Here is a 25218-nt window from a genome sequence, read left to right as displayed (position 1 = left end):
AGGGTAGATATCAAAAGCATTAAATCAGGGTTGGAAAAAGTAACTAGTAACTAAAGTTTTCAAAAAATTGTGGTGGAGTAAAAAGTACAATATTTGCCTCTGAGATGTAGTGGAGTAGAAGTAAAGTACTGGAAATTGGAAATACTCCAGTAAAGTGTCTCCATGAATTGAGTAAGTGAGGATCTCATTTGAAACAAGCAGTGCGTCTTTCATGAGCGATCCATTTTAGTTGACCTTGTATTGTAAACTGCACTTCCATGTGCTTTTTCTCTGCAACCTTCGAATCTAAATAAAGTATTCAATCAATCAAAGTAAAAGTACCTCAGAATTGTACTTATAAGTACAGCACTTGAGTAAATGTACTTAGTTACTTTATACCACTGTTCCAGTGTAAACATCTGGACCCTGTGTTCAACAAGAAGACAAATTACAACAGCATGTGACACATCCCACTGCAAAGGTCAAACACTACAACGAGCCCTCTAGCAAGGCAGGGATTAGAACCAGTCACACACACACACACACACACACACACACACACACACACACACACACACACACACACACACACACACACACACACACACACAATACAACAGTGTTCCTCAAACACTTTTATGTCAAGGACCCCTAAAAGTAAAGTAAAAGTACCTCATAAATTGTACTTAAGTGCAGCACTTGAGTAAATATACTAGTTAGTTAATTTCCACCACCACCTGCCGACAATCTTTGTTTACCTGACTACTTAAAAGGCAGTGGTGTAAAGTAACTAGTACATTTACTCAGGTACTGTACTTGAGTACAATTTTTAGGTATTTTTCACTTTACTGGAGTATTTCCAGTTTTCAATACTTTTGGGGCTCTTGACCACGCTGGGGGTGCCCCTCCCAAGAAACTTTTAACAGAGTAGATGTCATTTTCAGTATTCTGGTGGATTTGGGGAGTTTGACACTTTTATCAGGCTTTACTTACATAGGATCCATAAAAAAGTTAAAAGTAGCAATAAAAGAGCCATATTTAATAATATTTTGCTGGGTTCCTTGGGAGGGCTCATTTCACTTGTTTAATCTGTATCCTGACCGAGTTATTTTTTTGCATTTTTCTTTACACAAATCTTCTCTTCTGGGGGGTCCCTGGCACAAAACATTTTCAGATGTGGGTCCACGGACAAATATATACATCAATGTGGGGGTCCTTGACGTGGAAAGGTTTGAGAACCACTGGGCCAAACGATTTGGAAGATGGGCGCATCTGAACACACTCTTCACTTACCAGGACTGATTCTTACTTTACAAAACCATCATTTACAAACAGTCATCAGTTATTAATCTATCATTCATTATTTTGTAATTTTCCATGACTAGTAAAAAACGTTCGAAGAATGAAAAAAGGCCAAACAAAGAAGAAAAAAGAAAAAGAAAAAATCAGACTATCATCCAAAAAGTTGTTTTTGGATCTTTAATCCAAACCATAAAAAGGCTTTATTTGAAGATACGAAATGAAATTGACCCATGATGACTTTTACATAACAAACCTTTCATAATGAAAAATAAATATGTGGAAAATAAACCTTTAAGAGTTAAAAAAATAAATGTTACATTAACAAATGAGGGGAACTGGTGGGAATCAGTCCACTGGTCTGGGACAGACAGCTGGTTTCCATGAGTCTTTAATGTCTCTGCTTGTCTCCATGTCTCGTCTTGTCTCTGACAAAAGCTTGTAGATCGGCTATTTTCAAAAGATGTTTCAACATTTGAAAACTTGTGAAATGGGGACATTGTGCATTATGAGTATACTTTCTACTTTTGGTACTTCCAGAAACTTCCAGAAACTTCCAGATCTTACAGACAGACCTGGACAACATCACACGAGAACCAGCTTTATTCATATTATCATGACAGAGTACAGCAGACTGGATGCAGTAAAGAGAAGAGAATAAAGGCCTGCCTGCTCCAGTTATAGCCATCAGTGGATGGATGAGTAAAACTGGAGCATGTAGGGGCCATATAACCCATTCAATCCGGGGTCTCTTTAGATTTCTTTGGCTATTAAAAAAATATCAATATTATTTCCCCCAAAAATAGCAGATCTACAAGCTCTATGTGCTTGTAGATCTGCTATTTTTGGGGGAAATAATTTGTGAAAATGTGTGCAAATCTTTGAATATATTAGATACATTTTTAACTCGAATCTTTGCTTCTGGTGGGGGTCCCTGGAAATAAATATTTTGAGATGGGGGTCCACGGCCAAATACTCATCATTCTGGGTGGTCCTTGACATGAAAAAAAGTTTGATCACCACTGATACAGCAACATTCTTTTTTAAAGCTCATACTGAGCTTGTAGATCTGCTATTAGCTATTCACTAATAGCCCAAAGTGTAAATAATGCTTATAGCTAAATAATCTAAAATGACACATATATGCGTTACGGGATTGAATGGGTCAAGGTGCCGTGTCCATAGAGAACACATTTTGAGTTGAGGAGCACTGTGTGGGTATCACGTCCATAGCGCTCACACAGCTTTGGATATCATCTCCATAGCACTCACTCACGGTGTGATGCCCGCACTGTTCCAACCGATCAACCATCGAGGTGCTCACTGCTCAAACCTCCTGTCATCTGTGTCATTTAGCACAAATATCCTATCTGAAACAATGTAAACATGGACTTTTCATGGTTGTGGTAATGATTCAACATCAGGGTGTAAATGACTGTGTTGTCAGAAAACATCAGGAGGATCAGAAGAGCAGCGCTCCTTTCCCAAACGTTTAACCGTTTCCAGCTTGAAGCGACCAGGCAAAATGCCAAAAAACGCCAGGGCGCTGCCTGGGAGGGCTGAAGCGTGATGCTCTGTGCTTTAAAAGGATCCCTGGCTAATAAGACAAATAAGCCTTAATACATTATAATTGTCCTCTATAACTAAAATAAAAACATTAAAACACCTTAAATATTTTGTTGTTAGAAACGGTCCATCTTTTACTCAAGATGAGCAATGCCCGTCGCAAGTTGATGATGTCATGTGTCCACGTGTGGTCTAGCCCTATGGAATGTATGTGCAAAAAAACATTTAAAATATTGATTTGATGCTCATATTAACCATAGGAAGTATTACGTTGTTTTTGAGCGGTGCAACCGCTCCTATAAGAGGGTTTAGGACCCATTCGTGGTGAAAGTTATTCTTTCCCGTCGTGAAAATGTGTCTTTCGCTGTGACGCCATGCTGTGGAAAACACGCCCATATAGGCTAAGCTTTGCAGGACGTGCTGTGATTGGCTAGCGAGACACATGATGAAATTAACTTCAAACTTCGCAGACGCGCTGTGATTGGCTAGCGAGACGCATGATGAAATGAATAATAATGTAAAAAATGTAAGCGCGTCACTTCGCAGGACCGTGCTGTGATTGGCTAGCGAAATGCATGATGAAATTAATAACTCATAAATATCACCGCTCACTTCACACTGGGTGTGATTTTTTATTATTGAGTGAAAGATGAACTTTTTATTTAAAACTTTAGTTATAGAGGGAAGGTATAATGTATAAAGGCATATAAGGCTAGCCAGGGATCCTTTTCCTTAACATCATACAGTATTGGTCATATATATCATTCATGAATCAAACAGCATGATTGAACATTCCAGGTGTTTAAGCTCCTTTCCCACATGGATGGAATCCATAACATTGCTGGATAAAAAGACATTGGATAATCATTCACAAAGATACATCCATATGGTGCCTGTTGTTTCCACATTAAGATGACCATATTAGGGCTACAGTACGGCTACATTAAACACATTAAAACCGGGAACGCATCTGTGTCACTTTAGATGTCTTTGGCTATTCAAAAATAGCAGATATACAAGCTCATAGCGCGGCACCGAGTGCCGCGCTATGAGCTTGTAGATCTGCTATTTTTTCCAGGGGGTTCCCTGGAAAAAAACATTTTACAAATGTTTGCTTTATAATATATATATTCAAAGATTTGCCACGATTCACGATTTTTCAAAAGAAATAGCAGATCTACAGTACAAGCTCATCTGTGAGCTTGTATGAGCTTGTATATCTGCTATTTTTGAATAGCCAAAGAAATAAAAAATTGACACAGATACGTTCCCGGTCTTAATGGGTTAACACAAGAAAGACTACACATTTGGCCAAAAATAAAACATGTATGTGGGAAAAGTCCTCCCTGGGACGTAGTAGTCGAGACAAACATGATTTCTATGTTGTTGTAAGTTGTACCGTTTTGTACCGCTGCTACCCTGAACGGGGGGGAGGGGGGGGGGGGGGGGGGGGCTCCCTCCTAGAAGAGATCTTGTATCTCAAAGGGACATCGTTGCCTGCATAAATAAAAGTCAAATAAAATAAGCCACATGAATAGAGTACCGACGTACTGACGTCACTGATGACACCGCCACTAGAGCAGTGGTTCTCAACCTGTGGGTCGGGACACCCACATGATTTTTTTGGGGGGTAAGGGTCCCCAGATGACAGTAAAGTGACAATTTAAGGACTTTTAAGACCTTTTTAATACCAATACTATACTATAACTGGTCAAACATTGACCAAATTGTTAAATAATATGAAAAAATATATATGAAAAAAAGCTCACAACGCCTCGCAACGCACGGCGCTGTGAGCTTGTAGATCAGCTATTTTCCACAATATTTATCTGTGGAACTGCTTGTCAGGGTGGGGGGTCCCCAGTTCAAATGTGATTATTTTTGGGGGGTCGCGGTCTGAAAAGGTTGAGAACCACTGCCACTAGAGGGCATTGTGATTGTGTGTCGTTTAGGATAATAAGTTACATTTGATAACGTCTTGGGATAAATTTGTACTTTTTCACCAGTCATCTCCATAGCGCTCACTCACAGCTGTGGATATCATCTCCATAGCACTAACACAGCTGTGGATATCATCTCCATAGCGCTAACACAGCTTTGGATATCATCTCCATAGCGCTCACTCACACAGCGCTATGGAGATGATGCTTCATATCCATAAGAGTAAAATGGCCGGGGCTCATTTTATTTTAGGAACACAGTTCTTATCTGACGCGATCTAAAGATTCCTCTGTGTGCAGGGGTCTTCAACAGGGGATCCGGGACCCCTAGGGGGTCCTCAGAGTTACTACAGGGGGTACGCCAATTTTTTGTGTGATATGGTTTCTTTTTTTCACATTAACCACTTGAACCCTAGCATCCCTTTTCTGAGGAGAACTTTAGCCAAAAATAGCAGATCTACAAGCTCACAACGCCTCGCAGATCTGATATTTTTGGCAAAGAGGTATATGTGTAGAGGGGAAAAAGATCAGACCAAGTAAAAAAAAAGGTTAATCTGAAACACAATGTGATACAATATAGAGGGGGTCCCTGCTTCATCTGTCTCTCAGCTAGGGGGTCCTTGTCCTGAAAAGGTTGAAGACCCCTGCTCTATGGGGAATCTCTATTGGGGAAAATAACACCATAACCCAGGGAGGATAGCGCCCTCTAGCGGCAGACTTGGGTGCTCTGTGGGACCTGGGGAGACAGACAACACACCAGAACATAAATAAATAAGACATATTTATTAACACTGATGAGGAGAGGAGAGACAGGTCAGTTCACCCAGGTCTGTCTCCTGTCTGTCTGTCTCTCTCTCTGTCCAGGCTTGTCTCTCATGTCTGTGGTCCACCAGGAGAGACAGACAGAGTCTTCTCCAGTCTCCAGTTTCAGTCAGTGAGACAAGAAGTGAATCAGCTTGGAAAAAACAGCAAACCGTCTGTCTCTCTCCATCTGTCGGTCTCTCTCCGTCTCTGTCAGTTCATCAGCCTGTCTGTCGGTCTACCTGTCTGTCTGACACCAGGGCGTCAGTTCCAGGTCACAGTGCAGTCTGGTGTTGATGACATCACACGGCGCCCCGCTGATCAGCAGCTGCTGTCTGGACTCCACGTCGTACCCGAGGTTAGAGAGACCTCCTGCCGGGTCCACCTTGAACTGCTCCTACACACACATACACACACGCACGCACACGCACACGCACACACACACACACACACACACACACACACACACACATACATACCGGGTTCGAATCCCGGGCGTTACATATAATACAACGCAGAGGATTTACATTTAGGGCAGGCGAGATTTTTCGGCGAAAGTGGCCGCTTTCAAAATGTTTTGGCCATTATCTCTGGAACAGAAGGTCCAATTTGCTCAGTTCAAAGCTTGTTGGATGCGTGACTTTGAGGACAATAAGCACGCTATGACTAGCCTGATTATCAGACAGAAGCTGCGTGGAGCTTCAGTCTGACATTGGCTGCAGTGTCCGCGATTCCGCGAGGGAGGGGATTCGAATTTCCCTAAACTAATCACAAGAGATTCACGATTCCGCCTACATCTGACGTCATCGTACAGCTTGTTTTAGCAGATATTCACTGATTGGCTTGTCGTTAGACCACTCCCACCTCCGACTCTGATTTGTGAGGTATCTCTTCGATCGCGAAAAGCCATAGGCTGACATTATAATGCCAGACCAAGAGGAGCTCACTCAGAGAATGGGCTGGGGTCTATGGGCTGGAACCAGGCTACGCTATGACACCTTTTCGGGTTATTTGGGTTTTTTAGGGGAGGCGAGATCTTAGTTGGGCAGGCGACCGCCTGCCCTGCCTCTACAGTGGGTACGCCACTGATACAACGTTGTCAATATATTCATCTTCAGATTCTGTGGGCAGTAATATTATGGATAATGCATTATTATTTTAGAATCCCTAATGAAGTAAGTAGTAGTAATAATAATACAGCCAATAAAAAATGTAAATAATAATAATAAATCAGTAATATAAATAAATCAAACCTGTTTCTGAGCAGCGATTCTCTTGGTGTCTCTCTTCCTCCAGGCTGAGTCATGGATGTGACGGAATGTCTGGTAACCTGTCGCTATGCCACTGGGTCTGAACAGCTACGCACACAGACAGGCAGAGAGGCAGACACACAGACAGGCAGAGAGGCAGACACACAGACAGGCAGAGAGGCAGACACACAGACAGGCAGAGAGGCAGACACACAGACAGGCAGAGAGGCAGACACACAGACAGGCAGACAGAGATAGAGAGAGACAGACAGAGAGACAGGTTAAGCCCAATTTATACTTTGTTGTCTCACGCTGAGAATAGCAGACCTACAACGCACTGATACTCTTCCTCCACAAAAAACTACTAATTTTCTATCATTTACTCACCCCGTGAAGCCTTGAATTCAGGGAGATTGTTTTGTTTTTGACACATTCCTGAGCCAATAATTTGATGAGCGGGTGTATTTCCGGTAGGAGACTCAAAGAGACTCCTTTGTGTCTCCTACCGGATACATTAGCATCGTTCCGCCGGTCATCAAATTATTGTCTCAGGACAAAAAAGAAAAATCTCCATGAATTCAATGTTTCATGGGGTGTAATTGATAGAAAATGAGTAGGGTTACCGATACCGATATCAACCGATACCGATATATGCGGGGATTATTGTGATTAGGGTAAGCTCAAATTTCATATCACAAACACCATATACAGTAAGAACTCCTGTAACTTATTTATAAAGCAAAAAAAAAAAAAATCTTTCAAAAACCGATACCGATATTTTCCCGATATCAATTTTTATGCTAATATCGGCCGATAATATCGGGAGGCCGATAATATCGGACATCCCTAAAAATGAGTCATTTTTTACTACTACTCCTTAAAGACCTGAGGCTGGGTCTACAAAAGCCTTCTAAATCAGTAGTTCTCAAACGTTTTTCGTGCCATTGACCCCCAAATTGATGTATATATTTGGCCGTGGACCCCCCTCAAAATTATGAAGACAAACGGAAAAAACATCCATCAGGAGACCACAAGGGGAGGTAGATTTTAATTCATTGCAGCTGTTTTTTTCTTCCTTTTTCTCCTTTGTACATAATAGTACAGTATAGTTATTTATATTCGTTGACGAAATGTATTCATGTGTAATTTGCTATGTTGATTAATTGAATACATAGGACCACAATGGACGTTTTTAGTGTTATCCTTTAATCCCAAGTGTTTTACTGTACTTCTGTGCCGTATACATTTCGGACTAATTAAGAATCCAATCAATCAATGGTAATAATAATTAAAACTCATTCTTCTTACCTGCAGCTGAGCCTTCCTCAGTCGTCTGTAGAACTCGTCATCCTCTCTCCCCCAGCCCCAGAAACGGTTTGACATACCATTACACTGCACACACACACACACACACACACACACACACACACACACACACACACACACACACACACACACACACACACACACACACACACACACACACACACACACACACACACGTACGTTAGTGTGGCAGTTGATGACATGAAGGCACCACCAGGGAGAGCATCATGCAACATACACATGTTGTGCTTCCATTCTGTTCTCAGCAGACACATCATTAACAGTCCATTTGGTCCCTGTCACGCAGACACCTTCTATCTCAATCTTTCTACTTTTTCTCTTAAATTAATGCTCTAGTGATCTACAAGCTCAGTACATTAATGCCCTAATGATCTACAAGCTCAGTACATTAATGCCCTAATGATCTACAAGCTCAGTACATTAATGCCCTAATGATCTACAAGCTCAGTACATTAATGCCCTAATGATCTACAAGCTCAGTACATTAATGCCCTAATGATCTACAAGCTCACAGTCACAACGTAGCTATTTTCTAAGTAAAAGTGGTTACGCGTGTCAGTGGGTTTTGTAAACATTGAACCAATCAAAAGTATTAACAAGAGCTTGTGACTAAATAATAACTATGTTGAAGACAGAAGACACATGATAATGTCAATTCACCAGACCAGGATGTCTTTTCTAGATAAACACCTACATTGTAAATTGATCACTAACCATGTGACAGTGCTTCTTGGTGAGCAGTAGGATGTCTCCTACATATTGATCACTAACCATGTGAAAGTGTTTCTTGGTATTGATTACTAACCATGTGACAGTGTTTCTTGGTGAGCAGTAGGATGTCTCCTACATATTGATCACTAACCATGTGAAAGTGTTTCTTGGTATTGATTACTAACCATGTGAAAGTGTTTCTTGGTGAGCAGTAGGATGTCTCCTACATATTGATCACTAACCATGTGAAAGTGTTTCTTGGTATTGATTACTAACCATGTGAAAGTGTTTCTTGGTGAGCAGTAGGATGTCTCCTACATATTGATTACTAACCATGTGAAAGTGTTTCTTAGTGAGCAGTAGGATTCCTCCTACGTAGGTCTTGTAGTGATACAGAGGGTGCAGGTCGGGCGAGGCCACGTGGAACGGCCCTTCGCTGGGGAAGCCGTAGTCCAGGTCGTCGTTGAGGGGCAGGAGGTCTACGTCGTGCATGGCGACGTAGTCCGTGTCGTTAGCCGACTCCAGATAACCCACGTTGACCAGAGACGCACGGTTAAACCTGAGGCAAAGACACAACGGGACATAACTACTCATTAAACCTGAGAGAAGGTTTGCTGTTGACTGTTGTTGCTATCTTGGAGTTGGAGAAATGGTAACAAGGAGGAGTTCACCCAAAAAATGACTTATTTCCTATCAATTACACACCCCATGAAGCCTCGATTTCATGGATTTATTTTTGTTTTTGTGGCATTCCTAAGACAATCATTTGATGACCGTGTGTATTTCCGGTAGGAGACGCAAATAATCTACTTTGTGTCTCCTACCGGATACATAAGCCGGTAGGAGACGGGAATCAAATTAGTAGTTTAGGAATGCGACAAAAACCAAAAAAAATCCATGGATTCAAGGCTTCATAGGGTGTGCAATTGATAGAAAATAAGTCATTTTTTGGGTGAACTCCTCCTTTAACCAATAAAGGCTATGCGCGTGACATCATCGTACCCGGAAGTTATGCGGGAATGCCTATACTAAGTGGCAAAAAAAAACTACTTTCTGGCCTTGACAGCCCACACATCCAAACAGAAAAGTCCTATCTGATTGTATTAAACAACGTTAAACTCACCAACATGGCAGCTGTACGGAAAGCTTGAATTATCCTCTTTCTATTTGCAAAGTTTGTGTTTCCTGTTGTGTCAGAGTTTGGTCAGCGCTTGTTTTAAAAAACTGCAACATGCTGCTGCCTCCTGCATTGCAGTGCATGTGCAATTTAGAAACAGGTGGCACGCAGGATTGTTGACTGCTTCCAAACTCCAATGCTCCATATGCTGCTCAATGTTTTGCCACTCAGTCTAGATGAGTGGGGTGTGTCCCGGTGGAAAAGTGACTCACGTGCATACTCTCTATTATTTATTGAGATCAGGTGATCCTGTGGAGCCTCTTATCATTACAACCAATCAAAGTTGAAGTTGAGTCTTTACACGTGTTCATGTCCATTTCCCCGTTCCTGATGAAGATTAGGGTTGAGTACCGAGAACTGGTACCACCGCGACCGCACTAGCAGTACCGTATAGTAAGTACAGTACCGAATTGGTACCGTTTTGTAGTGCTGTGTAATTGTATGATGATTGAATGATGAAGCACAAAGTAAGGGAGCACTTACAGTGTCCCCTCGTAGTACAACATTGTTCAAAAAAAGGAAAAATGCTATTCATGTCATTGACTGAATTGTTATGGTGTATGGAAAAGTATCAGTTCTGGCACCGTTTAGGCACCGGCACGGTTTTAAAGATACCGGTTTAGCACCGGTATTATATAAAACCCAATCGATACCCATACCTAACGAAGATCCTGTGAGGATGGAAATGTTGAACAGCAGAACAGAGCTGAGAACCAGTGTTTTTATTATCTGTCCGGTGGGGCAGGGAAGTGCACAGATAGACTCTAGGTGGTGCTAGAGCACCTGCCCTTTGCCCTCTTGACCAGAAGTGCCCTTTTGAAAAAGTTTACTTTTTCAGTTTACAGCAGGGGTCTTCAACAGGGGGTCCGGGACCCCTAGGGGGTCCTCAGAGTTACTACAGGGGGTCCGCCAAATCTTTATGTGATATGATTTTTCTTTTTACCATAACCACTCGAAACCTAGCATCCCTTTTCTGAGGAGAACTTTAGCCAAAAATAGCAGATCTACAAGCTCACAACGCCTCGCGCTGCGAGGCGTTGTGAGCTTGTAGATCGGCTATTTTTGGCAAAGAGGTATAGGTGTAGAGGGGAAAAAAGAGCAGACCAAGTAAACAAAATTAAAGTATAATTTACTTGAGCACCTGCCCCTCAAAATGTCTGTGCACGCCACTGCAGTGGGGTGACCTTTACCTGAGGTGGTCGACCTGGTTGATGACGTAGATCCTGTGTCTGATGCGCTTCCTGTTGAGGAAGGTGTGGATGAACGGAACGAAGACCAGCAGCTCATCGAAGCGCTCTCTGAACGGCACGATGAGCGCCAGCTTGTGAGGACCCCAGGAAGGGTCGTCCGCGGAGGACGCCCGATTCTCTGAAGACGGTCCACAAGGCTGAGGAGGAGGAGATCATGATAAAAAAAAAAAAGAACGTTAACATTTTTTACTAAGCTGCTTTATAGGTAAGCAGGAAACATGCTAATCTGGGCAAAACAATTATTTGGTGCATAAATAAATACTTGAATACAGAATGTATTCAAGTATTTAACTTGATGTCTGTGAATTAATGTTATGTCCTACCAGGAGTAGGAGATAAAGTACTGCTGGTTTTATCTCCTACCAGGACCTCTAGTACGGCTGCTTTTACCTGTTGAGGTGTTCTCTGGTGGTCTTACCTGTTGTGGTGTTCTCTGGTGGGTTGCATCCATGTCTCCAGAGCAGCTGATCTGCAGCCAGAGCAGAGAGCAGAGCAGCAGGAACACACACAGAGCAAACATCTTGTAGACGGTACATCTCCTCCACATAAACCTGTAGAACACACACACAGAACAAAAAAAACACTCCGTTTTAACAATAGCAGGTGAGTCAGGGCGGCCATGCAGCACCCGGCAACCAGCCTCACACAGGGTTAGGGTTAAGGTAGTCTCGTGTGGCCAGACTGTTGCCTCTCACAATTTTCACATGTTTCCGGTCATACAGTCTGGGACTCTGAAGCTCTGATTATGATTAGAATATAAACAGGATGTGGAGCCTCCTCACCACTTATGTTTCGTTTTTACAGTCGCGCAAATTTATCCTAATATAAATACAAATCATCTAAGTATACATAGCTCGCTGCTTAGCAGAAATGGAAATTAAAAAGTAAAATGTAAAGATCTTTTAAAATTTTCGTGAATGGAAGTGCCAGCTTCCTCTCTCGGATTTGGGGAGTTGTAGTTCCAGACTCTATATAGCATTCAGAGATTGTGGAATAGTTGTCTGGCTACGCGAAACCAGGGTTAAGGTGACTCTGCACCAAACACATTACTTCAGACTACAACAGACTTAATATATATCGTTGCTGTCGGGTGCAAACCTCATCCAAAACGGTTACTTTTCTGGACTCAAGTTCAACAACAGCAGATCTACAAGCTTGTAAATCTGCTATGTTTTTGCTACTTTTGCGTGACGGGGGTTAAAGGGTGGAGATAAGAGGTTTCTGCCCGACAACAACGATTTCCTGTTCCGGGTCAGTTTCCCCACAGCGTCATCTGAACACCTTCATGGGGCGGCAGTGGCACAGGGGTAGAGTGGCCGGGTAGAGTGAACTGGAAAACCGAAAGGTTCCCAGTTCGATCCCGGGCTGGGGCGCTCCCCTAGAGTTAGTGTCGAAGTGTCCTTGAGCAAGACGCTGAACCCCTAATTGCTCCCGATGAGCAGGTTGGTGCCTTGCATGGTTTCCACTGCCATCGGTGTGTGAATGTGTGTGAATGGGTTAATGGCACAATCAATGTAAAGCGCTTCGGATAGAAGCGCTATATAAATGCACCATTTACCATTTATTTTACCATTCATGTGTGTTTTTATGTCAAACATGATGAGAGGGAGAGATGAACCGTTCAGAATGGAGAGAGAGGTTAAGACCAATAATAGCATGGATGTCATTGTGTTTCCAAAACCATTGACATAGTTGTCACAGTAATCATGCAAGGTGTTTTCTTTTCTCCCCCCCCCCCCCCCCCCCCCCCCCCCCCCCCCCACACACACACACACACACACTATACATTCCCAAACCTCCGACTCACTTCTCCTCCAGGTGAAGAACTTTTGAAGAGTCATTTCTTGAGAGACAACAAACCAGCACATTATTTGAATTGTTTTAGAGACACTGAGGAGTTCAGACTGTTGTGAGTGTGACTGATGGACTGAAGCCGGGCTAAAAGTGTTCTCATTAACCACTTCAAACCCGTATTGGACAGTGAAAATAGCTGATCTACAAGCTCACAACGTGTTGCATCACTATTTATTGTACAAAAACGTCCTGGCCACACTGGCCTGTCTTACAGAGAGACAGACAGTCTCTACAGAGACACTGCCCTGTCTTACAGAGAGACAGACAGTCTCTACAGAGACACTGGCCTGTCTTACAGAGAGACAGGCAGTCTCTACAGAGACACTGCCCTGTCTTACAGAGAGACAGACAGTCTCTACAGAGACACTGCCCTGTCTTACAGAGAGACAGACAGTCTCTACAGAGACGCTGGCCTGTCTTACAGAGAGACAGACAGTCTCTACAGAGACACTGCCCTGTCTTACAGAGAGACAGACAGTCTCTACAGAGACGCTGGCCTGTCTTACAGAGACACTGTCCTGTCTTACAGAGAGACAGACAGTCTCTACAGAGACACTGTCCTGTCTTACAGAGAGACAGACAGTCTCTACAGAGACACTGCCCTGTCTTACAGAGAGACAGACAGTCTCTACAGAGACGCTGGCCTGTCTTACAGAGAGACAGACAGTCTCTACAGAGACACTGGCCTGTCTTACAGAGAGACAGACAGTCTCTACAGAGACACTGGCTGGCTGCCTTACAGACACATTATCGGTAAAGCGTGCACACCGATATGACGGACATTATTTGACTTTTTTGGAGACATCGGTATCAGCAATTATGGCGAGCATTCCATGAAAATAAATGGGGGGCGAGTGTGTTTTGGGGCGAGGGTTCCGGTTACCTCTCTGTAGACTATAGTGTCTCTGTAACATTGGCACTTCTAGTTCTAGTAGTTCAAATCCTTTCTGACTGACCTGCTGTCCTCTTTGAAGCTGAGGATGGGCTTCCTTCTGGATGAATGCATCATTTTCACATGGAGTCACAGACCAGCTCTGAAGGAAAACAACAAAACAAGCTTCAAAAAGGAGAGATAAACGTCTTTTCTTACTTAAAAAAAAAAAGTCCACTATTCTAACTGGTGTCTTCACGTTACTCACACTTAAAAAGGTAGTGCAATTGATATATATATATATATATATATATATATATATATATATATATATATATATATATATATATATATATATATATATATATATACAGTAATCACATATAATCAGAGAATACATGTTCAGGTGGGTAACCAGGAGAGAACACATTTATTTAGTGTCACACACTCACTTGTTTAATCTGTATCCTGACTGACCTCTCTATCCTGATTGGATAAAATAAGTATCCCGACCTGAAACTGCATTTTCTTGTTTAATAAAGAGCTGGAGAGACATGGAGACTCCTGATACTGAACAAAACACTCTAGAATATAGATATTATATAACACTTATTTTAACAAACACATACCACTTACCATACATTTAAATATAACCAGTAACACTGGTTCTTAGTTCAAATAATGTCATATTAATAAATAATAATAATAATGATAATAATACATTGAACAGTTTTGGTTCCATATGTTCCTGTTGTTAATAATAATTGTAATAATAATAATAATAATAATAATAATAATAATAATAATAATAATAATAATAATAATAGAATAAATAACAATTATACATTGAACATGCAGTTAAAATAACGTAATATTAATAATAATAACCAGTGATGTTGCTAGGTTTTCAATGTAATGGGTCCCGGGACCCACAGGTGGTCATTCAAATGGGTCCCAGAAACATTTTATGGGTCCCCAATTACACGCCCCCCCCCCTTCTATCGTTTTCTTTGATCTCCAATCTCCATATCGTCTATGTGTGTGTGTGTGTGACTGTGTACATTATATCCTAATGCAGTGGATCTCAACCTTCTCAACCAGGCAGCGACCCCCCAAAATAATCATATTTGAACTGGGGACACCCCGAGGAAGCGCTTGGAATTAGGAGTTCAATTTAGCATTTAATTTAGTTTGACTCAGTTCCACAGATACATATTGTGAGAATGGCAGATCTACAAGGTTGTTTTTTTTTTTTTTTGTAAATCCGATCTACAAGCTCAACACCCTGCTTGTAGATCGCTTCTTTCTTATATTATTTAACAATTTTGCCCGTATTTATTATAGTATAGTTTGCTGATTAGTTTTGATGCAGTAATAGTCTTTTTTCTTTTCTTTCTTAAGGTATTAAAACTATCTTAAAAGTCCTTAAATTGTGACTTCACTGTCATCTGGGGACCCCCCCAAAATCATGTGGGGACCCCCCTGGGGGTCCTGACCCACAGGTTGAGAACCACTGTCCTAATGTACATTCTATTATGCTACTTGTTGTAGTCATAAACTCAGAATACAGGGTACAAACTACGATATAAAGTTCATAATAATACTATGAAAAAGATAATGTACACTTCATAGTAGCAGAGATAGATAGGAAGAACAACGACACTTTGTGGAAGGGGGAAGAGAATGTAAACGGAACAGAGATATTTGTTTAAGAAAAGTAGATGTTTGCAGCAGTATTTATTGCTCTGGTGTTTTCTTCTTAAAAAGTGGGATTCCCTTCAAATGATTTATGCTTGTGTCGCACCGAAAATAACGATCTGAAAACAACGTGTCGCGCGTCGGTGTTTCGGCTCGCAACTCGGTTTGGTGTGCAGGTCGCGGCTCGGTTTGGCTCGCGGGTGGCGGCTCGGTTTGGCGCGTGGGCCGCGGCCCGGTCTGGCTCGCGGGTGGCGGCCCTGTTTGGCGCGCGGGTCGCGGCCCGGTTTGGCTCGCGGCTCGGTTTGGCTCGAGGCTCGGTTTGGTGCGCGGCTCGCTTTGGAGCAGGGCTGCGTGGCTCACGGCTCGCTTTAATTGTATGCGTCCCGTGGACGCAGTGATGGTTAGTTTAATGCGTCCTTTATTAAAAAGGTGCGTCAGAGACGCAGGACGCAGGGCTAGCAGCATCTCTGAATAACACTAACACTCATACATGAACACACTTCCTGTCCACGTAGCATGTTGTTCAGCTGTTATTTAAAACAAACCTTGTTTTAAGGCTTAAATCCTCCACAGTTCCTGCAGCGCCGCCATTGGTTCCCGGTGTGTTTCACACATAATAATAAGTCATGTTACACAACATATGGTTACATTTAATATCACATATGAATCATTATTTAATCTCTGGAGAAAAAACATAAACTGATTCTTTTTCTTCCTTTTTTTTTTTGCTGCGGTCCGTCCGTCAAATGTCTCCGGGTGGGAAAGGTGTTTGAGCGACTACAGTTCCGGGCCCCGCAGGTTGCGTTGCTGTTGGGAGGAAACCAGTGGTGTAAAGTAACTATTAAAGTAGCCTACACATTCTCAGTACTTTTACTTCTACTTCACTACATCTCAGAGGAAAATGTTATACTGTTACTCCACTACAATTATTTGAAAACTTTAGTTACTAGTTACTTTGTAGATTTGTATTATTATTATAAAACACACATTAACCACTTCAGCCCTGGCCTATATATTTCGGCAATTTGAAAATAGCCGATCTACAAGCTCACAATGCCTACATTTATTTAAGTAGCCTACTGTGTGGTGTAAAGTAACTAAGTACATTTACTCAAGTACTGTAGCAGTGGTGTAAAGTAACTAAGTACATTCACTCAAGTACTGTAGCAGTGGTGTAAAGTAACTAAGTAGCCTACATTTACTCAAGCACTACACTGATGAGTGCTCCAGCTAGAGAGTCCTCCGTGTGTTCCTAGTACTGACCAATGAGGAGATCCTGCTGCCCACGGTTGGATCATTTGTATTAATCAATGATCAGATTGATCAGATGAATTACCCTTTACAGCCAGCAGGGAGAAACCACACACTTCTAAAAGCTACAAATGAATACAAGGTTTTTTCAAACAAATAAGAAAAATGATGAAAAATAGATTAGCTTTTTAGGTTTTTATTGCAAAAGCAAAATCTCATAACAAAGCTCACATAGTCTTCAGCAACATAAAATAAATTAAGTAAAATATACTTTAAGTAAAATATCTGCATGAATTTAAAAAAAAATGGGCTGAGAATGAATTACATTACATTACTGTCATTTAGCAGATGCTTTTATCCAAAGCGACTTACAATAAGTGCATTCAACATAGGTATGGAACAAAACTACTAATCACCAGAAGTATTAAGTGCATTCTCTTCTAAAACAAGCAACTAAGAGTATACCTATCACTAAGGTAAAAGTGCAATATATCAGCTACCTACTTTCATAAACAGATGAGACAAATAGGACAATCAAATGAGCAAGAGCTAAAACAAATAAGTGTATCGAATTGCACTGATATGTTTATGCAAATATCCTCTCTACTTTCAGCCACAGATTTTAAATGAGCAAATAATTGTGAGTATCTAGTATTAAACCTCAAGCTTGTTTCTATATCAACTGTTGAAAAGCCCCAGCATGAAACTGCTATACATGTCAATGTCTGAGACATAAACCATAAACCATATATCTGACCTTTCTAAGAGTTCTCTGTCTTATCACCATGATCATCATGAGTCACACAGGAGAGAGAGAGAGAGAGAGAGAGAGAGAGAGAGAGAGAGAGAGAGAGAGAGGCAGAGAGACTTTAACATATGAAAATAAAAGAGCATACAGTTTAAGACACATTGTAATTTTGTCATATAATCATATAATAATAAAACTATATATATTGCACCTATCTTAACAATGGTTTAAAGTGCTTTACAAAAATAAAAACAATTAACAAAGAGAAGCAATCATAAAACAAATTGAGAGGGTTTTACAAGACAGTAACAACAAATTAAGTAATCACCAACACCACCACCGTTGCAACAAATTATTGTCATTCATTACAGGGTTTAGCTGAGACAGGGACATAGGGTTTCAGCAACTCTACAAGGTAGCTATAGGTGCCAGACCACGGAGAGCATTAAACGTTAACAATAACATCTTTAAATCAATTCTAAAAATAACTTGGCAGCCAGTAGATCAGTTAAAACTGGGGTTATGTGTTCTGACCACCGTGTACCTGTAGTCTGGCAGCCCAGACGCGTCGCTAGGTCTCTACTAGGTCGGGGGCTTAGCCCCGCAGGCAACGGGCACATGCACGCGCGCGCAGCGCGCGTGCATCGCGGATTTCGCGGATTAGGGTGCTTTTTTCCCCGTTTTTTGTTACTTTATTTCGGTTTTAGGGTTAGGGGTAGGGTTAGGTTAGGGTGATAGATATATAATTCAAAAAAAAAAAAAAAAACTTTTAATTTTTTAATTTTTAATTTTTTTTTATTGGTGGCTTTGGACAAAACATTGGTGGCTATAGCCACCGAAGCCCACCCCTAACGACGCCACTGTGGCAGCCGCTTTCTGCACCAACTGCAAGCGCTGTATGGAGCCATTACTGAGACACGAGTAGAGAGCTTTAGAATAATCTAGGCCATTGGTTCTCAAAGTGGGGTCCGGGGACCCCCAGGGGTCCTTGAGGGAGTTCCAGGGGGTCCCCAGCTAAATTATGTATAGTTAGGAACCAAATGGATCCTTGTGGGTGTGTAACTCTAAGAGTGTACAAATGGACGGGTCCATTTGGTTCCATTTGTACACTCTCAGAGTTAAATTAACATTGATTTTACAATATAAATTTGGGTCCCAGAGATAGAAATGACGTTGAATGGGGGTCCGTAGCCCTAATGCATGTCACACTGGGGGTCCTTGAAATTAAAATGGTTGAGAATCACTGCTAGAGCCGTAAAAATCTTCTCTTGTCTTGTCCCGGGCATATCTTTTCAAATGTGGGCTAGTAATAAGTGTCAATTTGGGGGTCCTTGGCATGAAAAAGTTTGAGAACCACTGATCTAGGTGGGATGATATTAAGGCATTAAGAACAGTTTTGAGTAGATAGGATTGATCTAATTCTGTAAATGTTGCACAGATGGAAAAAACTTTGAACAACACTTCTCACTTGTGCCTCAAGACATACTGTAGGTCAGAGTCCAGCAGTACGCACAGATTTGCAAGCGGTTTTACATTTACTGACATTGAGTCAAGACAACACTGTCATTTAGGTGAGATCTGGAACTATAAGATATATGATCCGTGTTAAATTGAAGGACATTTTTGTGACATCCAGCGTTGTGGGTCGTCTATAAGCAGGCCTAGAGTGAAGATAAGCAGTTTGTGTTGGAGTTGTTGAGAGTTAAAAGCTACTGAGTTTCCTTGACAACCATGTTGCAGTAAGGCGGGTCTTGTGGTGGTGGATTAGGGCGGGTCTTCATCTTGTAGTAAATGTAGAATCCAACACACACCATGAGCAGGACGCACATTTCAGCCACTTTGAAGTAGAAATACACACTCTGTCCTGGATGACAACACAACACAACACAATGGAAACAACATGAAGTAGAAATATACACTCTGTCCTGAATGACAACACAACACAATGGATACAACATGAAGTAGGCAAACTGACTCTGTCCTGAATGACAACACAACACAATGGATACAACATGAAGTAGGCAAACTGACTCTGTCCTGAATGACAACACAACACAATGGATACAACATGAAGTAGGCAAACTGACTCTGTCCTGAATGACAACACAATGGATACAACATGAAGTAGGCAAACTGACTCTGTCCTGAATGACAACACAATGGATACAACATGAAGTAGGCAAACTGACTCTGTCCTGAATGACAACACAATGGATACAACATGAAGTAGGCAAACTCACTCTGTCCTGAATGACAACACAATGGAAACAACATGAAGTAGACAAACTCACTCTGTCCTGAATGACAACACAATGGATACAACATGAACTTCATATACAGCTTGAGGAACCGAATAGAACAAGGCGCCACTTCTCCATTGAACTTCAATGGACATGACCACCATGTTCCATTCATTTGTCATTTCGCTCTATTACTTTAAATGGCGTGCACGTTCTGACCACAACCCCACTGAATATATCTTCTTCATTGTGGATATCCTGTATAGGCTATACGTCTCCATATCACCAACATTAACAGAAACTATTTAATGATTTACATGCTCAAATATTTAATTTACACATTAAGAATTATACGGATGCAAGAACAAAATGACAATAATGAAAGCATGAATTCACAATGACATACAGTATAGGCATATAAGTTTATACTTTGTTGAACGGTGTTGTGTTCCATAAATAGCTGATGTAAACGCTTCACAAGGTGACGTCTAGTGAGCTTTGCAGATGTGCTATTTTCCACACTTAACAATGTCACGACCATGCAGGCCAAAACAGTAATATTATATCATGTTACTATGCAAAAAATAGTACATATTACATATTACTCAGGTTTTGTTGGCTGCCTTTTGAAAACATTTCAGTAATATGTAATAAAAGTAACATTTGACATAGTAATATTGCCCAACACTGCACACGACGGAGCATAAATTAATGATTACTAAAATACCATGGCCATCAGCATCAGTTACAATCATGTTCAGTCTCACCTCCGCATGGTGAGATGTTCTCACTGACAGCATCACTGCTGAAGGTGTTCATGACAGAGCAGGTTAGTCTTCCAGACAGACCCTGGATGAGAGTGATGTTCTGTGTGTCATGATGTCCACAGAGGAGCTGCTCGTCCGTCAGGGTTTGTCCGTCCAGAGTCCATCTGTACTGGACACTGTCCCCTTCACAGGAGCAGGACACCCTCATCTGTCCTTGGGACAGACACTCAGAGGACAGCTTGGGAGACACTCGAGCTGGAGGACACACGGTTAACACACAGTGGAAGACAACACATTAGTTTGCAAGTAGATGTGACAATCAAACAGACTATATAAGACAGCTTAATGACTGAAACAGTATAGTGTAATAAATGCAGTGGTGGAAAGTACATTTACTCAAGTACTGTACTTAAGTACATTTTAGTACTTTTACTTTACTGGAGTATTTCCAATTCTCAGTACGATACGATACGATAATACTTTATGGTCAGTTTGCACTGAAATTTGTCTTGCGACCCAAAACAGCCATGTATGCAACATATAACAGTACACACATTTGACATGACACAAGAAAACAACAAAATACAAAATACATACATAAAGACATGCAAAGACAAGAGCAATGTCCACCACTCAGCCTACCCCTGGCCTATAACTCCTGATTAAGCCTCAGTGTCGTCTGATGGACAAAGGACCTCTTCAGTTTGACCTTATTGTATGTTGGAACACCGTATCTCCTTCCTGAAGGCAGCAACCTATATTCTCCATACAAAGCATGGCTAGTGTTTGAAGTGATATTCCTTGCCAACCTTATCATACTGTTATTATACGTAGATGTATAGAGCCTCTGAAGTGGTTGTCCAACAATCTTTGAACAAATGTTCACTTGCTGCAGCAGTTGTGACTTTAAAGCTACAGACAGACATCCATACCAGGTGGTACTACAGTACTGCAGAACACTCATAATAACAGAAGTGAAAAACAAAAGAAGAATCTGTCTACTAGCACCAAAAGATCTCAGACGGCGAAGGAAATACACTCTTTGTTTTGTCTTCTTACCCACTGATTCCCACTGACAGTACTTTTACTTCAACTCTACTACATCTCAGAGACAAATATTATACTTTTACTCCACTACAGTTATTTGAAAAATTTAGTTACCAGTTACTTAACATGCATTACCCACTTATTTACGCCCTATTTGTGATGTGATCCATTGTGAGCTTGTATCTATTTTCTAAATATTTTTTAATACATTGTAGACATATGTTAGTGTGTCTGCAGTATTGACTCTTTTTGAGTACTTTTCACTCTGCAACTCACTCTGAACATGGACTGTTATATTTGCACTAGAGGACAGGTCTCTGTTGCCATCTTGTCGTTTGTATGAAACAGCACAAGAGATCTCCTGTCCGTGGTGGTGAGGAGAAGCAGTGAAGGTCATACTAGACACCAATACTTTGGTCTGATCTTCATTCTCCAGCAGCATCTCCTCAGTGTCAGCCAGTCTGGGGGTCCACGTCAGAGTCGGTGGCAGAGAGGAACAGGGGACCGCAGCAGAGCATCTCAGAGTAACCGAGGCCCCCTCAGTCACATTCACTGGGTCTGGTGTAAGGGTTGGTCTGGGTGGTGCTTCTGATTTGAAGACAATATATTAATACAGATAATTATTATTACACTTATTACAGCCATAATTTGATTTAGAATGCAGTATATCAATAATAAACAATGGTGGAAAAAGTACTCCGATGTTTTAAATGTAGCCATACCACAATATAAAAATACTGTTACAAGTAAAAGGCCTGTGTTCAAAATGTTACTTGCCTAAAAGTAGGCTACAAAAGTATTGGCTTCAAAATATACTTAAAGGTAGGGTAAGTGATTTACTTTGGTAAAAATAAGTGTTGAATAGCTCTATATTGTGATAGTACTCATTGCTATAGAGTGTTTGTTCAGTAAAAGGAGTCTCCTTGTCTCTCCAGCTCTTTATTAAACAGAAAATGCATTTTCAGTGCTCTCTCCTGATTGGCTTAAAATGTGTCACCTACCTGAAAATGTACTATATTGTGTTTACTAAAGAGCTGGAGAGACCCCTGTGACCCAACAAATGCTATGTAGCAATGATTACTATCAGAATATAGTACTTTAACCTTTTTAACAAAAAACAAAAATAATTACCAAAAAATATCACTTACCCTACCTACCTATAAATGCAGTCAAAGTATAGATTCAAATGTTTAATTATTCTGGATGCTTACCTTTAACCAACACCTTCAAATGTGGTTCCTGAAAATTATATCTAAGACGGTTTTGACATTGTAGTCTGAAGTAATAATCACCACTGTATCTAGAATCCATGTTGTTCAGGATCGTGGTGCAGCTCTCATTAGTTAAGTCTCCTGTCAGAGTTCCAGTTAATCTCTGAATAGGTCTGCCTGAAGATGGTCTGTCTGGAACTGATTTACCAAATACATCGTCTCCATTTGGAGCACCTATTTTCCATATCCCTGCACAAGTGCTATCTACATCGTTATTGTATTCCTGTGGAATCTTAAAGGAACAAGGGATGGTCAGACAGGATCCAGTCAGAACCTCCATACTCTGAGGCATAAAGGCTGCAAACTGTTGGCACAGGGCATCTGAAACATAAAGCATAAGTCTGTCAACAGGGAATGGTGAAGGAAAATGATCAGTGGTGGAAAAACTACTACACTTTTTTACTTAAATAAAAGTATCAATACTGCAATGTAGAAATACTCTGTTACAAGTAAAAGTCCGGAATTCAAAATTTACTTGAGTAAAAGTACAAAAATATTGGCATAAAAATGTACTTAAAGTACCAAAAGTAAAAGTACTCATTATGCAGAATGTCCCATTTCACAAGTTTTCAACAAAAAAAAATATTATTTTGAAAATGGCAGATCTACAAGCTCACAATGTGTCGCATCCCGACGCATTGTGAGCTTGCATGTAGATCTGCTATTTTCAAATGGCCAAAATATATATAGGGCGGTGGTTACTGTATGTTTTGCAATAATAATCAAAATCTAGTAACTAGGAACTAAAGTTTTAAAATTACTGAAAATTGGAAATACTCCAGTAAAGTAAAACAAAATACCTCAAAATTGTACTTAAGTACAGTACTTGAGTAAATATACTTAGTTACTTTACACCACTGGATTTTGCAGCCCCCCTGTAGTAACTCTGTGGACCCCCTGTTGAAGACCCCTGTCAATTGGGGATGGATGCCATGAATGTGAGAAGTTGAACTGTGTAATATATGTGGTTTAGTCATGTTTAGTCATGTGTATTTCAAATGTGTTGATATGTTTCCCCCCTCAGCTTCCTCTGGCCCTGACAGCTGCAACCCATTAATTACACAACCCTGGGTGATTATGTCTTTTCTGTTGTGTAAAAGTGGTGGAAAGTAACTAAGTACATATAGTCCTGTACTTACGCATTGTGCATTGTTAAAGGGATTCTAGGTAACTTGAAGCCGACATTTAAAAAATATGTATATATATTTTGCATTTTTTCCCCTATATAATGATGCTGGGGTGTTTTCCTGCATTGAAACACATGTCCTCTTTCTGAAATCCGTATTTTCCCTACTATTTATGTTTTGACATCCGGGGCTCTGTCGTAAATGAAATGAAGTGCATGTGCGTCCGTGCGCGTCCGTGTGCACACCTAACCCTAAACCAGCGAAGGTTGGCCAATCAGGTGGCGAGTTGCTCATGTATGGTACATAGTAGGCCTAACTATAAAATACAGTAACTATAGTATACAGTAACTTACCATGCAGCAGGCATCCAACAAGGAGGTATATGAGAAATCCAGACATCTGTCACCAACAACTGAAGCTCTTTGTCTGAAGAGGAAGATGTTTGAGTTGTCAACAATTCTGGAGAGAGCAGATAGAAGAGTTTAGATGTTATATTTAACACATATGATGATGATGATGATGATGATGATAATAATACACTCAGATACTAAGATCAGCATTTGTTCCCCAATTTGCACTGAAATGGTACCAATTTCACGCAAGTTACAAAAGTATTTCCTGTTGACCCAATGTACGTTTCTCGTATAGGTTTATTTAGCAACTTTGACTTCCCTTTTCAAAGGCTCTGTTCTCTTTAATAAAAACTGCTTTTTCCTGAACACATTAAGACCGGGAAAGCATCTGTCATTTTCGATTCGAACCATTATCTTATACGTTGGCTATTTAAAAATAGCAGATCTACAAGCTCATAGCGCCACTGAGTTTTGTAACATTTGTATCTCAAATCTTTGCTTCTGGGGGATTCTATAACATTTGAAGACAATTTAGAAGACATCTAATGTCTTCTAAATCTGTGTTTCTATGATCAGTGGTTCTCAAACTTTTTCATGTCACTTACTTACTTACTAAGTTGAGTACATGTACTTAGTTACTTTCCATCCACTGGTGATCTGTATATGAATGC

The 25218-nt window shown here is 40.9% G+C and overlaps 2 protein-coding genes and 1 long non-coding RNA gene across 4 annotated transcripts; all 3 read right to left on the bottom strand.

Moving 5' to 3' along the window:
• Positions 1-4076: 4076 nt before the first annotated feature.
• b4galt7 (xylosylprotein beta 1,4-galactosyltransferase, polypeptide 7 (galactosyltransferase I)) lies at positions 4077-16485 on the bottom strand. 2 transcript variants are annotated; one of them, XM_084085549.1, is made up of 8 exons: positions 16289-16485; positions 14131-14208; positions 11739-11871; positions 11261-11457; positions 9227-9452; positions 8144-8227; positions 6839-6943; positions 4077-5982 (listed from the first exon to the last, which is right to left on the bottom strand). In XM_084085549.1, the coding sequence occupies exons 2-8, from the start codon at positions 14181-14183 to the stop codon at positions 5824-5826; spliced, it is 957 nt and encodes a 318-aa protein (XP_083941675.1). In that variant the 5' UTR covers positions 14184-14208; positions 16289-16485; the 3' UTR covers positions 4077-5823. The 2 variants fall into 2 exon arrangements, with proteins under 2 accessions (XP_083941675.1, XP_083941676.1); XM_084085550.1 differs by lacking the exon at positions 16289-16485 and adding an exon at positions 14498-14517.
• A 2622-nt stretch (positions 16486-19107) lies between these two features.
• LOC311065295 (uncharacterized protein) lies at positions 19108-22114 on the bottom strand. The gene is made up of 3 exons (XM_084085553.1): positions 22073-22114; positions 20750-20998; positions 19108-19606 (listed from the first exon to the last, which is right to left on the bottom strand). Coding segments are annotated over exons 1-3 (405 nt in total). The 5' UTR covers positions 22074-22114; the 3' UTR covers positions 19108-19451.
• A 25-nt stretch (positions 22115-22139) lies between these two features.
• On the bottom strand, positions 22140-24653 carry LOC311065296. The gene is made up of 3 exons (XR_014602816.1): positions 24548-24653; positions 23008-23388; positions 22140-22384 (listed from the first exon to the last, which is right to left on the bottom strand). It is a non-coding gene; the product is annotated as an uncharacterized lncRNA (long non-coding RNA).
• Positions 24654-25218: the final 565 nt, after the last annotated feature.

This window comes from Gymnoscopelus microlampas, assembly GCF_963454915.1.
Source record: "Gymnoscopelus microlampas genome assembly, chromosome: 18".
Classification (NCBI taxonomy): domain Eukaryota; kingdom Metazoa; phylum Chordata; class Actinopteri; order Myctophiformes; family Myctophidae; genus Gymnoscopelus; species Gymnoscopelus microlampas.
Note: the sequence above shows the minus strand (reverse complement) of the source record. Positions and strands in the feature narration are given on the sequence as shown.

Excerpts from the sequence above, each read along its gene's own strand:
- b4galt7 (XM_084085549.1), bottom strand. The coding sequence starts at position 14,183 with ATGATGCATTCATCCAGAAGGAAGCCCATCCTCAGCTTCAAAGAGGAC. Across the intron at positions 11,872-14,130 it reads AGCTTCAAAGAGGACAGCAG|GTTTATGTGGAGGAGATGTA; the intron begins GTCAGTCAGAAA and ends TGTGTTCTACAG. Across the intron at positions 8,228-9,226 it reads CTAAGAAACACTTTCACATG|TGTAATGGTATGTCAAACCG; the intron begins GTTAGTAATCAA and ends GTGTGTGTGCAG.
- LOC311065295 (XM_084085553.1), bottom strand. Across the intron at positions 19,607-20,749 it reads GAACATCTCACCATGCGGAG|GACAGAGTGTGTATTTCTAC; the intron begins GTGAGACTGAAC and ends GTTGTCATCCAG.